At 41.4% G+C, this 16,983-nt stretch overlaps 1 protein-coding gene across 1 annotated transcript in view; it reads left to right on the top strand.

Moving 5' to 3' along the window:
- Nucleotides 1-16,983, top strand: part of LOC138601865 (poly [ADP-ribose] polymerase tankyrase-1-like) — a 115,204-nt gene that overhangs the window by 73,034 nt on the left and 25,187 nt on the right. The window contains exons 13-17 of the mRNA XM_069673140.1: nt 28-199; nt 1,063-1,142; nt 7,440-7,585; nt 7,684-7,849; nt 14,181-14,400. Of these exons, the coding sequence (XP_069529241.1) occupies nt 28-199; nt 1,063-1,142; nt 7,440-7,585; nt 7,684-7,849; nt 14,181-14,400 (784 nt within the window). The remainder of the gene's footprint in view (nt 1-27; nt 200-1,062; nt 1,143-7,439; nt 7,586-7,683; nt 7,850-14,180; nt 14,401-16,983) is intronic.

Below are 16,983 nucleotides of genomic sequence, written 5' to 3'. Positions count from 1 at the left end.
ATGATACAAAGGTGTTTGTGTTTGCAGGTGAACGCCCTGGACACGCTGGGTCAGACGGCGTTGCACCGCGCGGCGCTGGCGGGCCACCTTCAGACCTGCAGGCTGTTGCTTGGCTACGGGGCAGACCCCTCGCTGGTGTCGCTGCAGGGCTTCACTGCTGCTCAGATGGGAAACGAAGCTGTTCAGCAAATACTCAACGGTACAGCGCCCTTTGTGTCTGCGTGTGGGTGGCTGGGTGTGCAGATGTGTGGGTGCTGTGTTTTGGTTGCTATGCACTTGCTAGAAACAGTGGGATTAACTGGAATTGTTTTAAAAGGTCATTATTGATACGTTCAGACTGGAGGTAAACAGCGTTTGAGTCATAGTGAGACAGCTTATGTGTTCAGTGGAAGAGGTAACTGCACATTACATCACTGCTATATTTCCAGAATTGTCTTGTAAGCAATTCTCATGAAACAAACTGATTTTTGAAACCTGCATTGGTTACATCAATGTTCACTTTTTAGCAGTCAGGGTAGCTGTTTCCCCCTTTTCCAGTCTGAACTAACAAGCTGTAGTTTGTTAATTAAAGCTTCTGTGAGGAGTTTTGAGCTCTACTGATATTCATACTGATGCCTCATTATGACCTAAAAAAAACAAACAAGACCATCACTGACAAGATAGATTATTTTTTCTGTGGTTAATTTTTAATGGCTGTTACCGCTGTCACTCGGTTCACCCTGAGTGATGCATTTGACAGTTAAAAAACAGCAGGAGGGGGCTGCCACTTTGCATGGCCATTTGGTGCATGTCATCCCCGACTCTCTCTTCCCTGTATTTCCTGTCACTCTTCAGCTGTTCTATCTTATTAAGTCAAAAAGCCCCCCAAAAAATCCTTAAAAATAAATTAAAGACAGCAGGAGGATTTTATGTGTCACAGAATGATATTTACGCATGTACAGTACAAGATCAGCGACGAGATGAGAGGTACCACTTTGTCCCCAGGGATTATTTCTCAAAGTGGCTTTAACTTTGTGATCATTTGTAGCGTTCGATTTCCAATGTTCTCCTTCTGCTCTGTAGAGAACGTTCCGGTGAGAAATTCCGATGTGGACTACAGACTTCTGGAAGCTGCTAAAGCCGGAGACCTGGACACGGTCAAGGTAGTTGTGTGAAAATTTTGTCTTTTGAGAGGTTTTAGTTCCATGATTACAAGTAACAAATAATATGCAGTGATAGGCACTCTTTGTGCCTATCACTGCATATTATTATATTCCAAAAATTTAAAATATTTTATTAATTTATTATTTTAAATCCCCGTCCAAACAAAAACGCAAAAACAGAACAGAAACGCTGTCATGTGAATGCCACACCAACAGGTGGCGATAGAACCCGGTCGTGCATCCCGATGCCTCTGTTCCTCAATATAGTGAACTAGTACTTGTACATATAGAACATAAAGTCCTGTTAGCACGGATAGAAGCATCACTGTTTTTGTCACGTCTGTCATTTTGCAAGGAATGTCTCCTCATTTGTGACGCCTCACAAAGGAGCCAATGGCGCACAGCCTGACGCCACGAGCCAAAAATGCCGCTTACCCCGTCTACACGTCTCCGTGGAAACGGAGTTTCTAAAAGTCTGGCCGGACTTTTACAAAAGATCAGTTTTCAGTGACCTAAAACGGTGTTTGTGTGTAGACGAAAGGCCAAGATGCAGAGAAAAAAAAAATAATAATTTCCATGTACGTGTGGACATGGCCTTAGTGATACTTTTTCTGGTATTCCTCTAACTTCAGTGCGGTCAGTCAAACAATGTTATAAACAGTTGAAAGCTTTATGTCCAATTTAATTGCAGGGTCTAACAATTAAAAATAATCAATTTGCTTTCATTTACCACAGCTAAAAGTAGTCTGGGTAGTTTAGGGTTCAACAAGAGGAAAGAGACGATGACTTCCCCACCAAAGAATCAATATTGCTTCATTTGGTAAGAAATGGTCATAAAGAATGAGCGTGACCTCTGAAGCTTTGGACACCGATCCTTGAAAATAATTGGCTCTGAGGGAGCAGAAATCTTTTTTAATTGCCTCATTAAGATTCGGAAGTAATGTGGAATCTCTTCCTGAAAATTGCACCCAGATCGAACATGAAGTGAATGTTATTATCTTTGAAATCCCCTGAGCTGACATTGCCCAGGTTAGGAGATATTTGTTGCTTGAATCTATTAAAAACAGACACACACAAACATAAAGCTGACAGTGACTCACTGGCATAGTGACACAGATAATGTTGTCCACCGACACAGGCACTATATTTTTAAATGAAACAAATGTCCTGACCTTTGTGGCTGTGCGTGTTGCTCTTATGGAATCCAGGATGTAGTGATTTCTCTTTAATGTCAGGAGGACTTTTACAGCCAATCAATACTGTTTCTGTTCCTGTCTTTGTGTTGCTGCTCACAATGATTCCAGTAAAACTGCAACCAAGATTTCCTCTCATAACACTCAGTATAATCATCCTGTGCAGCTCGCTGTGCTGCCACTGTTAGCAGTTTGATTTGCACTGGGCCCACTCATGTTAAAACTGTGGGCGCTCGTGATGCACTGTAATATGCCTCGGATAAAACCACCCACCAAATGTCACGACCTGGCAAGGTCTGCTAAAGCATTTGACAGAAGTATTTGGTGTTGAGTGAAAATCTGTGTCTTTACCCGCGGAGACAGACAGCGATGGGGTTATCCAGATAAAGAGAGTCTGTCAGCGTATGAAGTGTGATGCTTTGGCAGGTTGGCAGGGGATCGTAGCAGAGCAGACGATGAGCTCTGGTCTGGCTTTCTGTCAGTCTCTTGTTACCTGATGCGCGCACACACACACACACACATGCACACACACACACACACACACACGGACCAGGGTTAAGAGTCTGGCTGGGCTAGTGATTGACATTTTGGGGAAAAACAACACTTTGCACCGTTCCTGCCATCTGTTCAAAAGTTGAGAAGGTTCAGGCTGAACTGTGACTGATGATGGTCGCCCAAGATGTCGGGTCAATTCAGGAACAGTCACTCAGGAACATTTTCTGCTCCGTTAAGGGCAGCAAATGCTACAATTGTCAGTTATTTCTTCCTCCACAATATGGAAGCTATTGCCTAATGAAGCCATCAGTATAAGACCATAATCAAAATATTATTGCATGCCAAAAAAGTATCCAATGATGAAATTTGAAAGGGATCCCTTTGTAGTGAGGAACATACATAGAATTATCCCATCATTTTCTTCTGCTTAATTCAGCTTTAAGGACATTTTATAGCAAGTTTCATTCAATTTTTTTCTGACAAGCTGCAACTATTTTCAGCCACAGCAGGCGTCTTCTTTTCAGTGAAACAGCTTTAAAAAACCTGCTGTAAACTACCAGGTCAGCTCAGAACAGCAGACAAACAGTTATGGCTCAGCTGGTGAAGATAGAGGAGCATTTAGCAGATAAACAGAGGTTTCCCTCTGGAGTTGGTAGGGACCAAAAACTGAGCTTAAAGAGATAGATGGATAGAAGTTACTTAAAGGTATAATAACTAGGATTTTCCTTACATTTTGTGAACAACACATTCAAACTGGGCCCCTCCTTCTGGGCTCTTCGTTCCCAGAAGCTCACTCTCACAGACAGTATCACAGTTACCTTTGCGCTAGCATGCTAACCGCCGGTTAGCTTGTCCTACCCGGTTTGAGGCACCTACCTGTCCAACAGAAAGAAGGCCAGCTCTGCATTGCTCTTTTGCCATGTTCGCCGGTCTGAATGTGGCCCAGTTGCTAATTTGAACCACTCCCACACTCACCTATACGCTGTGATTGGCTCAGGGAACCACAACAGCGCCCCTCCTGAAAACGTCCTGTGCAAAGCTAAACAACAGAATAGATGCAGAGGGAATGGTCTCACAAGGGTCTACACACACTCACCAACACACATGTATAGAGGCCCATAAGTGATGATTTATATTATTTTACATTTGTAAAAGTCTATTTTATTTTTCTAGGAAAATCCTACTTATTATACCTTTAACCATTAGATGTTTAAATAAGCAACTGTTTGCTTACTGAAGTCCACAGTATTAAATTCAAAGGTGATGGATGACATGTTCATGTTGTGGTCACAAAAAATAGTGCGGATTTACAACAACTGTATTTAAAGTCATTAATCCTCATGCCTATTTTCTTCTTCTGTAAGCTACAGTAAACTCTCATTGATTGGCTGCAACTAAAGCATTTTAAAAGTTGTTTTCTTCTCTTCTTGAGATCAGACCTGACATAGCTTCATTTCTACTTCTTACTAACCTGCATCATGATGTTGTTATTGCGCCAAAGATAAGAGCTGTTAATTAAAGTAAATCACAAGAACAACGGTCTCTTTTTCAGGTTCATACCGCTAAAGTAAGCCTGTGTGTAACTTACTGTTTACAGTGAACTGAGACTCACCAGAAACAGATGAACTGGCGCTCCTCTGGGGGATTTAATGAACCAAGAAATTATGCTTTATTTATGACGTTTATTTGCTGACATATCTGGAGGGCCGAAATTCGCTTCACTCTCTTCACTTCACAGCACGCTGAAAAGGAAGTCTTGACTGGAAGTCGTTTATCGCTTATCGCTGGCTAAACCCGACATGTTCACCGTTGTCCCCAGAGGCTACATCGTCTCAGACGATAGCCGATGGGTTGTGAGATTACCTTTTGTCTGACAAACATGCCAAAGATATTCAATTACATTGTAAGACAAAGATGAGCATCAAATCTTTACATTTGCAAATGTTTTGCATTTATCCCTAAAATCAGTAAAAACAAATATGATGCTATCAAAATATATAGATTCATGTTCAGGTCAATTATCTAATAGATTTATAGCCTAACATTCGAGCTCGATTGTTTTTCACCTCTATGTGAGCGGGATAAGACCTCCTCTTTACTCGATGCTTTTATACATTTAGAATGTGAAACAGAAAATGCCCAGCCGGAGACAGTGTGCACAGTTACTGTCACGCTGGCCTTATAAACTGAAAATGCTGAAAATATATATATTCTGGCTGCAGCCTAGTCGTCCTTCTATATTAATATAAATACTGAATAAAACACTCACTGAAACTGATCCACAAATAACCCCATGTGATCCGGACCTCATCAGATGTTCTCCACACACAAATGTTTCTGTCGTTTCGAAACCTAATTTCCACTAGTGTAATCATTGCCATCAGCTTCAATCAAAACTAATCACATCCTTTTCATTGTGTGAACAATCCAAATTATCTTTTCTGATTCAGGCTACTTTTTTTTAGATTTCCTGGAGGCAGAGCTTTCAAACACGACTGCCTCAGTAGCAGCTAAAGTGAGGTATAATGGCTGAAAATTGAGGAATATGTCTGCCAGCAGGATGTGTCGTTTTATTTCCTGTAGAATAGCATCCTAGAGAGACGTAAAAAGTTAACTTTAAAGTACAACCCCCCCCGCGCCCCCTGCGTCTCCTCTTTGTTCTGTTCTTAGGTGTAACTGCGTCTGTAATAACAGAAAATCAGAGAAGTGGCGCTGTTATTTTCTCAGAACAGCAGGGCGGCCGTGTCTGTCTCACTTCAGCAGACATGCATTTCTTTTCTCAGCTTCACTTAATAACTTCAGCATTGTTGCTGTCGCTCCCTAAAACCCGCTCTTCCACATATTTCATGTCGCTGACATATTTTTCATCTTAAATGAGGATGGGTGGGCAGAGGACAGAGCTACTCTTTTCTCAGCTTTTGTTTCTCTTTCTTGGCGTTTCTCAGAAGTGCTGTTTGTCTTGTTTCATGTTGGTTTTGGCTGTCGGCTACGTTTTTCAGGGAATAAAAAGATGATGTAAACGTTTGAGTCTGGGCATTATATCAGGGTGATTCATCGTGTCTTCAGAAGATGCTTTGCTAGCTTACTTGGGGAAAGTGTATTTATGTTTTGTCAATAGCAGGCCACAATGTGCAGTCATAGATTTAACAAGCTACAACAACAGCTAGCATTTCTTTCATGGTATGCTTTTATACAGAGGTGCTTTTAGCTGAATGCTGATGTCATGTCATCACGCACAGTCGGCAACAAATTTTTTTTTTCAAAATAGATTGGGCTGGACTCGACCCACGATAGCTGCACTCAAGCTGAGAACTCAACCTTGTCGGCTGTTAGCAATGAACAGCTTCCAGTCAAATCGTCTGTTCCCGCGTGTTGCATTGTTCACAGAAAAACAAACTGTTTTTGATTGACTTTAATTTAACAGGTCTTAAGTTTGTCTCTGAACCTTCTTGTTAACCTCACAAACCCCATAAAGAGCCGTGTTAATGATTTTTGTATGAAAAATAAAATGTGTTGAAATTACATCTTTGTATAGACCGGATTTCACACGCAACTATAAAATGATGTTTGAGAAATGCTGCTACAATCATCACTTTTGTCACCCTTTCAATGCTAAAATTACCAAATTAACAAAATGATGAAACAAAAATGTGTTTCTGACACGTTGATATTGTAACCGTATTTTAGCTGAAAAAAAGTCAGACCTAATTTCACCCTGTATTCAACCAAATTTCAACGTTGAAATCCGGGCTGTTGCTCACTGGGAAGCACTTTAAACATTAGTGGCTGTATAGCTGAGGCTGTTATTAGTTTTGGAAGTATCTTGTCATTAACCAAAGTGTTGAACGAATATAAATATTGACCCGCTCATCGCGCAAAAGGACAGTTTAAGGGTCCACTTAAGTTATTACAAGTCATCCTGTTGAGAACAGTGAGAACCAAATTCCACAACAGCTGTGGAGACTTCAAATGTGAGCCGCAGGGAGGCACCAGAGACAGTGTCAGCGGATAATGGATATCTCTTCTAAATGTCATCCATCCATCACATTTTTTTTTAGATATATAAGTCAATATTAAGAAAAAACAGAACTAAAATTGCCATGCCATTCACATAATAAAAGGTTATGCTAAGCAAAGATCAGTGACAGCAGCTCAGACTGAAAGAGTTTCACTAAATAAAGACAAAGCTGAACAAAGTTTCCTGTTCGTATTAACATTCAAATTACGTGCTGGTTTTTACAAGTTATCAGAGGTAAATTAGATTTTCAAGCAGTCCACTTTCAATTTTATCATCTTGATTATTTATCACGACTCATCATCAGTCTTCATTGCACTTGAACATGAAAAAATACTGTCTGCATTCGCACATTGGACTGAATGAAAAACCTCTTGAAAACGATGTAATCTTGAAATCGAAACTTTCTCCAGTAGAACTTTTCAAATCTAATAATAGAGACAATACTGTGAATAAATCTGGATTCTAATTACTATATGATTGCTTATGCAGCCAAAGAGCCTCGATGTATTTCTCTCTGGCCCCCGGTAGATCAGCTCTTTAACCGTGAAACAGATATTTTAATCTTTTCTCTCTCTCCCTCTCTCTTTACAGTCGCTGTGTACGGCTCAGAATGTGAATTGTAGAGACCTGGAGGGACGACACTCTACACCGCTTCACTTTGCTGCTGGCTACAACCGAGTGTCAGTGGTGGAGTACCTGCTGCACCACGGGGCCGACGTGCACGCCAAAGACAAAGGGTGGGACATTTAAGCTGTGGCTTAATTAGTGGTAAACATTAAAGTAAACCCTTACAGACAGATTTAGATTTATTGTGGGTGTTGGTGTCTCTTTACAGAGGTCTGGTTCCCCTCCATAACGCCTGCTCGTACGGTCACTACGAGGTGGCAGAGCTGCTGGTCAGACATGGAGCCTCGGTCAACGTGGCCGACTTGTGGAAGTTCACGCCGCTCCATGAGGCTGCGGCCAAGGGAAAATACGAGATCTGCAAACTGCTGCTCAAGGTTGGACCTCAGTTTCCCTCTCCTGACAACTCGTTAACTTCGGTGCTGCTAATGCATACGACTTTATGATTAAGCAAAGCACTCTTGTGGTAGTGCTGAATGTTTAAAGCTTGAGTTGAATAAACCCGATTCTTATCAACACAAATCAAAGAGGAGGAGGATTTCACCTTCACTGTCGAGTCAAAGTTGCAGGCCTGATAATTTCTCCGTCTCAGAGAGTATCACATGTTTTCTCCTCTCTTTGATTCCCTATTAATCATCACATTTATCACCATTAGCATGCTGTTTGCAGTTAGCATACCGGACTTCTGGGTATGTTGAAGTCTGCAAGATTCAAACATTTACTGTTGTCTCAGTCCAAGTTGGTATCCGCTCCAACCAGTCAGATTACGAGGCTGAAAATATCTGTTGTGTAATCGCTGATTGTCACATCTCGAAGAGTCAAAATGAGTCCTGTGAAATGTTGCCGTTTCACAGCTGAACGTGTTTTTGTTTTTGCTGTTATAATCACCTCCAGACAAGGCTAGATCACCGCTCTGTTGGTGCCATATGGGGATGCATAAATTATTTTTAGATCTACAGTGTTGAATGCATGCGCACGCTCGCACATGAACGTACACAGCAAGCCGAGCACACATCAGCTGCAGGGGAAATGTCCCACTTGGAGACTCGTGCAGAATTCCTTCTCTGTCGTTGCACAGTGAACATTAGGTTACAAGCAGCCTTTTATCAGATGCGCTGAAGAGAAAACAACGTGATGATAGTTTAAAAAAAAAAAATTTAATGAAGAAAGGCGTAAGTTATTTCTCATGCTCAGTTAAATATTGCAGCTTATAAAACAAAGAAAGATCAGGTAGTGAAGCAGCAGAACTTTTTGTGATGAGGACAAGGTCAGGCTGAAAAACTAGTGAAAGAAAGTGCTGCACGCAACAGTTCACACCAGCAAACGTATAACGTTGAAGCTGAACGCATTTGAGCGGTGCTGCTGGTATGGAAGTAAAAGTGTGATGATGCAGTGAGCGTGTATGGATGAGGTGTATGGCTGCGTGGAGCTGCTGGGGTGACAGTCGTGGTTGAGGGATCTGTGCAGTGTTAAGGAAGGTGACATCTCAGGAGGGAAACGGTTTCTCATCCTGACTTTGTTGCTGTACAAAGGACTGGGGATTAAACATGCAATGCTTGCCGATGTGTCTGGAACATGTGACCTGCTGCTTTGATTGGAACCTAATTGATAATGTTGCCTGTAACGATTCATTGTTGAGGAAAAATAACAAATCTCTGCTGGTTCCAGCTTCTCAAATGGGAGAATTTCCTGCTTTTTACTGTTATATCATTCGGTGTGTTTTCATTCGCCTTGTTTTGATGTGCAGCATCGATTTGCACACCCAAGTGAAAACAGCAGCAAACAGGTTGTTATGCATGGCTGCGGTGGAAATAAATATCAATTAAAATACAAAATATGAAGTGCAATAGAATCAGACTAAGTGAGTAAATCATGCGTAAAAGCTGCAGCGGCTGAAAACATTGGATGTGTTTGGAGCAACACCCAGAAATGCCATACCTCGGTCACATTTAGCACATGGTCTCCACCAGTATCTGTGAAATGTCTCATCTCATAGTGTCCTCTTCTTCTGCAGTGAATGAACATGGGAGATTGATGCCATAAACCTTTGATGTTAAAGATTCAATCTCGAAGATCTCTGTTTCGTTCTCTTTGGTGCCTCTAATGGTGATAAACGGTAACTGCAGTAGCACACTTTCCAGATGTTGACGGTTTGCTCCGGTTGTAACTCTTGATTTTCCTCGCTGGCGGTTGCTTTCCTTTTCAGACTGTTTGCCTTCATCTGAGTGTCGAATTTGTTTCTTTTTCTTTGGATTTTCACTTATTTTTGAAGTTGTATCTGTAGTCATCAATCTTTTCTTTGTTTGTTCAGCCATAGTAGATTACTGTTTACTCGCAACACTTGCAGAGACCGGAAAAGCAGCCGCTTAGCTCCGCCTACCCTCTCTGGCAGACCAACCACTGCTGGGTGATGGAAAACGCGTCACTAACTGGGCGCCGCTCGTGATTTTTTGGGCCATAGGCTCAATCAACATTGTGTTACCTCGTTCGGCAATAGATAGTGATTTAAGACATTTATTTACATGAAAAAGTTTGAGATCACTTCTTTAATGTCCCAAATCTCTAAAACTCAAATGAATGGGAACAAACTGTTAATTAGTATTTTTCCTTTTTATTTTTTTTGCTGATTAAGGTCAAATTTATGGTAAATTTGGTTAGGAAACTACCTTTGAATATATTTTATGTTTGTGTTTTAGACTCTTGGTGATGAAAAAAGCGGCACGGTGGTGCAGTGGTTAGCGCTGTCGCCTCACAGCTAGAAGGTTCCTACTTCGAACCCTGGATCGGATGAAGTGGGCCTTTCTGTGTGGAGTTCTCTCCATGCATGCGTGGGTTCCCTCCGGATACTCTGGTTTCCTCCCACGGTCCAAAGATATGCTCGTTAGGTTCATTGGTGACTCTAAAAGTGCCTGAAGGTGTGGGTGTGACAGCTGGGATAAGCTCCAGCCCGCCAACGACCCTGAACAGGATAAGCCGTATAGATAATGGATGGATAGGATGGATATTCTTTATGCTGTGATGAGCAAAGCTAATAATAATAAAGCTAATAATTCAGATTAATTGATAATATAAACAATCATTACTTGGAGCCCTGCTGTGAAATTTCATTCCCATCATTCCCATGGATTCAGTGGTGCGTCCATATAAGCATCTGTTGAGGAGGCGTGTTTTCTTGGTTCTCTCCGAGATGTCAGTCTGTGCTGTTCTTGTTTGACCCCCAGCATGCAGACGTCTGGACATATTAAGAAGAGGATTCAGTATGCAGTCATGCGGTGCTCTACGAGAGTCGGTCTGTGGTACACAGCTGCCCTTTCAGGCCAAAACTATGACGTTTGTGGGGCCACCTTTCTAAAAGGGAAAATGTTGAAGTAAAATATCGTATTTATCATCCCACATGTGAGCGGGAAGTGAAATACTGTAAACCATTGATCAGAGTTTCCCAAAGGCAAAATGATATTGATCCACATGTGGGGAAAGAGTTGTTTTCTTAAAAGATGATTATAAGAGTCGATGCCAAAGTGCAGAGGTTATTCAGGCTGTTAGCATTTGATATTTTCCGCACTGGGCCAATACAGACAATAATTCCAGAGACACTGACGGCTCTGCTAAGGACTGGTGATGGCCTAACACGCTCCTAAAACATCCACCTGTAGTCGCTAACTCGAGGCAGGTGGGAAGTACGATGTTCGCCAGGACCAGTGCTACTGTACTCGGACAGCACGTTCAAGAGCACCATCTGCCTCAGCAGCTTTGCTTGAGCTCAGCCAACATAAGGCCACTTATGTTTGTGGGAGTGTATCGCAAGAGATTGTGAGTCCTCGTCTGATGTAACCTCAGTGATGGACTCACTTTTCAGAATGTAAAAAATAATTGATCTTTGTTGTTGGTTGTTTGATACAGCATATCTGGACGTCTGTACTCTTGTCCGAAGGTTCATCATTACAATGCAGCCGCAGTTTAAACACATTCCTCATTACTGGTGTGTGAGCAGGGCAGAGCATCACATAAATCTCAGGCAGTGCTCACAAAACAGGCTCCGAGTTCAGAGATACAACAGCTGCCTCAGGCCACACTTCAACTGATGTGAGGTCTGGAGGCAGAGGTTAGAAAAGCAGACGGATGATCGATTGTTCGAGTAGGAGGGAAGCGTTGGCAGTTTTCCATTTTGGTCGGAAAATTCTCAAACTTTGGATTTAAAGCTTGCGTTTTGGATTTTTGTATACAAATGGCAGCGCCCTCATTTCCCCTTTAACTCACAAACACACACATAAACAGAGTGTTCCCGCACTTTGGTGTTAATCTGCCATGGCCTCGGGATCTAGCTGTTCTCTCTTTCTGGATAAACTATTCCAGAGTTCAGCATTAGGTTTCTCTTTGTCTGCTCTATTTGTTGTCAACTTTCTATTGTCCCTGCTTATGTGTTGGATTTGGGCTCAGAATTAAACTGTGCTGCCTTAGCTCCCAGCTCTGTGGTATTCTGCAGGGATCTTGTGGGATATACAAAACGCATATTAGCATTTTCTTTGTTAGGGAAGAAGTGCAGGAACATAATGAATTTCTCCTCAATTATAGAGGAATCTATCTTGTTAGAGTCTGCCACGAAATGTGTGAACTCACATGACTCTCAGTCTTGGCTGGGTGTATTATCGTCTCGCAGGAGGCCGACTGTTGTTGAAGGAGTGTGACATCGTCTCGTTTGGAAAAAGAGCTTCTGTATCTTTTGTTTGGTAACTCATTGTGGCTGTCGTGGTTCACAATAACAAACTGATGGATTGACTGCCACAACATTGGGTACAGATGTCCATGGTGATGATTTATTTATTCTTATTATTTTGATTTTATGACAAAATTCCTGAAAAAAATAGTGTTTAAACCAGCATCAGATCTGGAAAGTTAGCATGCTAAACAGTGTTAGGTAACTGTCCAGATTACATTACTGTGTTACCTACTGAGTAAAGTAACATGTTAGATTACTTTTGCGTTACCATAACTTAAAACCCTCTTTTCGACTCGTTACATATGTGGGTTATATTATCAGGACGGTGTGTAGCCTACTGTACGTCTACCTTTGAATGTATTGACTCTACCATCATTTCAGCCTTGTTTTATAATCTGTAATTCTGCAGCCTAATAACAGGAATGACAGACGCAGTATTACCTTTACAGCTATTTATTCCGCTAACAATCTGACAGTGAACTGGGCAGAGGCATACAGTATTAGGCACAGCTATTTCAACGACAACAATACAACACTGGCTCTTAGTCCCTCCAGTGTTGCGGAGCTGTGTTTCGCTACAGAAGTCGAGCTCTTCACAGCCTTCAAGCACTTATACTCGAGACACAACTTACATTTCACCGTCATGTTGTTCTTATCTCCTTCACCCAAAAATGAAAGATAATGGGAATATTCCCACAAAGTTAAGGCTGTCCTCTCTGCCATCTTGCTAGTTGATTTAGCAAGCAACACATGCACACTCACAGTGTTCTGCTGGTAAACAGCTACCTGCCGAGAAGTAGGAGACAAACAGAAACAGTGTTTTCTTTTTTTGTGGCGACCAAAGGAAAAGGGGAATACAGCATTTTTTTTTCATTAAGGAACCACAGATGGTGATGTAACAGATTACTTTTTAATAAAAAAGTAACGAAATAATAGATTACGTAACGTGTTACGTTACTCGTTACAACAAAAAAGTACTCTTAACGGATTACTTTGTAACGCATTACCCCCCCAACACTGATGCTAACACTAAACTAAGCTAGTGAATATGACACACATTATGCCTGCTTTAAATCTGCATGCTAGCATCATCATTTTGAGCATATTAGCATGGTAACATTAGCACTTAGGCTCTTGTATGTACACAAGTAAAACAAAAAAAGTGAAGACAATTGTTCACAAGAGAGAGATTATAGTTCGTAAAGTATTCACTGTTTTAAATGTAAAGTCTGTCCTGAACTGACTGGCTGAATCCAAAAGAAGAAGGATTAAAACCTGCGTGTATTTCTATGAAAATGTCCCCAATTATAACTTAAATGGGTCTCTGTACCAATTTCCTGGATAGAGAATAATTGACTGTAAGAATGTGATTAGATCAGCAGCAAAGACACAATAGAAATGGAGAAGTAGGGCAGAAGAATCCTAACATGGATAGGTTCAAAAAAAAACTTGGAAAATGGAAATACAGCTGTGAGAGATGTCTAACGGACAGTTTCAGGCCAGCAGTGGATACCCAGGGGAGTGGTCCCACAACATCCACTTTTAATGAGCGGATTTCAAAACTTACAATGAAATGACAGTTGAGCGATGAAAATGTCTGCTTCCCTCCCTCATCTCCAGGGTATGTGGTGTTTTCCACTTCACTGGATGTCCTGTCCTCACCTCTCTACCTCCTTTCGTCTCTCCATCTCGTCTTTTCTCTGGTGAATTACCTTCATCCACTCCTCGCTCGTCACTTGTCATCGTCTGTTCCTCATCTGAGTGAAACGTTTCCACTGGGGTTTGAACGATAAGGGATTTTGAGGACTGATGGGTTTTTTTTAAGAATAAGGCAGTGATAGTAGATTTTTTTTTTGTACAAATATTCTTGTCTTCAGTTTAAGTCTGTCATTTTAATGAAAACACTGTCCGTCTGCAGGGATACATGGAGGACAAACATTTATTTAACATATCTGGCTGTCTTTAATCTGTCTTTCCCCTCCTCCCCGCAGCATGGAGCGGACCCCACCAAGAAGAACCGAGATGGGAACACGCCTCTGGACCTGGTGAAGGACGGGGACACTGACATCCAGGACCTGCTGAGAGGAGATGCAGCACTGCTCGACGCTGCTAAGAAAGGCTGCCTGGCCAGGGTGCAGAAGTTATGTAGCCCCGACAACATTAACTGTCGGGATACGCAGGGACGCAACTCAACACCTCTGCACCTTGCAGGTAATATGCATGTGGAAACACCAAACATACAGCTGCACGCACAGGTCATTTTGATAAGCTCACTCTGCAGACACGTTAAAACGAGAGGCTTTGATGGTACTGTTTGCAGCATCTAAGCTACTTTGGAAATGATATATTTGCTGGTACCAATGACTCTGGCTCAGCTCAGAAACAGCCGACCTCCTGGGATTTTGGCTAAGTGCAGTGTGAAGAGCAAGATAAAAACACATCCTGACAGCCCATGTCTTGAGAGCAAGAACACCCCTTTAATAGAGAAGCAGGCTGGGAAAAATTAGACATTTATCCATGATTTTTGAAAAACCCATTGATACAGGACCTTTTTCTTATGCATGCATGCAGGGGTCTGAAACCACTTTTAGTTTACTGGTAGGCAAAGTTCTGAGGACGGAGTATGAGCAGCCAAACCAGTTATTGGAGTTAAAAAAGTGCCATGTGGATCTATGATGGGAAATAGAAACATGCATGAAACACAGAAACTATTCTTGAGTAATTGTCCATTTAAACCCATGTTTGTTCAACTACCACAGTTTTACATGGAAGTCGTAAATAACAAGGATAAATGACCTTTATATATATATATACAGGATTGACATTTTTAACCACTATACTAGGTGTTAATCAGTAAAAATTATTACAGAGAGACAGTACAATTCATTAAAAACAATGCAGGACAGAAATTATAATCAAATAAAAAATAATGAATAATCTTCGTTTGGTACAACAGAAGACTTAGTAAAAAGGTTGGTGAAATATCTTTGGGTGTTGACTTTTTAAAAATGTATAATGTTGTCAAATAGAATGAAAACTGCAAGGATCAGTAGTTATACATAAATAAAATGTACCAATTATTATCACAGATTACTATATCACTACAAACTATAGCTGAAGTGTACCGCAGTGACCTTGGATCTTACACAAACTTCATAAAGTGTTTTAATCCTGCCAGCAGAGATGCTGCAGGTCCTCCAAGGTGCACAAACACACTCGCTTATTTATTCATGATCTGTAATCATGATAACATCAACAGCAGAGATAACAAGACAGATATACACTGTTCTGATACAGCAACTCGCAAGCACACACACACACATAAATAGTAGGGTGGGAAACAAGAAACTCTTACTTTAAGTCGAAGTAAGAAGGGTCAATATTTAGATAAGATAATAAGTGCATTTTCTTTCTCATAAAATCATGAGCTTAAACTCTGACATGAATAATGTCAAAATGAACTTGATGCACCACAAAGGAATCTTCTAACAGCAGCATACATGTTCCATGCTAATAAGGGCTGCACAATATATCGTTTAACCATCGCATGCGCAATAGTCACATGGCAGGATGTGTGATATAGAAGCAAATTAAGTTAAACACGTGCCGCTGCTGCTTTATTGCCGCTCGGTGCACAGTGAAAACTCGCCAGTATCTCGTTTCCCATGACTAATCTACAGGAAAAAGTCTGACTGATATCACAATAGTGCAGCTCATCATCAGAGCACAGAGTGAACTGACCGCTGTGCAGCAGAGTCTGTGTGTCACCTGCCTGTAAACTGTAAACAGGCACGTGATGCGGCTGCCGTCACAGATCCTGTCGGCGGGATGATCGAGGCAGACGCTCTGTTACGCGAGGTGGCTTATAAGAGCCTCTTTCCCACTGGTCACCGGCATGGGAAAAGAGACAATCGGCATCTATAAGCGTATCTTCCCGGGTCTGAAAAACTCAAGTCAGCGTGCTAATTTCAGTGGGAAAGAGCACTGCACCTCGTCCCGGTGCTGGTTAACACCGTGGCCACGTAAACAGAGCAGTCACGGAGCGGACGTGCTGCGGAGTGTTTACTTTTCGTGCCAACAGCTGGACAGGAAGTAGGATATGCTGAGCTTTTGTTTGAAAAAGTTACCGTCACTGTGCTGATCACGCTGATTAAATATTGTATCACTGTCACTGTAGTAACACAACAGCAGCCAACAAGTCTGTCTGTGTTTATTTTATGAATAAACGCGTCGCTCCACCTGAACTCTGTCTACTTTTTCATAAGGGTGTCAGAGTCTCTGAGCTAAGTGTGATAAAGGTGGGGTTTATTTTGTTAGAAGAAAATAGAATTAAAAGTCCCAAGTAATAAAATGATTGTTAATTGTTTATATGGACATAAAAACAAACTGCGTTTATCTGATATAATAAAATCACAATAAATATTGCAGAACAAAACAATATTGCAGTCCGTTTTTTCCAACATTGTGCAGCACTTATGCTAATTGACTTGTTGTCCGCTTGAGAATGACATGGCGAATAGTTTTCTTAATGTTTGGGTATGGTGGTAGTGCGTTGGGAATTGAACCAGGGTCGTCAGGGTGGAAGGTTAATGCCTCTCAAACTACTGCTGCGTTTCTTCCTCTGGTGGGGAAACTGACTTGCCTTTGTCTTCTTCATTGCATTTTAGACTCTGTATTTATAGAGAAGGTCATGACCAGACGAGTTGATAACGTATATCTTAATTCAGAAATATGTTTTTCAGCATGACTGGCACTTTTTAAAGTTAAGAAAGTGCTGGAACACTTCTGTTTTTC

Source organism: Semicossyphus pulcher, unplaced genomic scaffold, assembly GCF_022749685.1.
Source record: "Semicossyphus pulcher isolate SPU_LCO1_2020_fin unplaced genomic scaffold, fSemPul1.0.p SCAF_22, whole genome shotgun sequence".
Lineage (NCBI taxonomy): Eukaryota > Metazoa > Chordata > Actinopteri > Labriformes > Labridae > Semicossyphus > Semicossyphus pulcher.
This window is presented reverse-complemented; position numbering and strand designations above follow the sequence as displayed.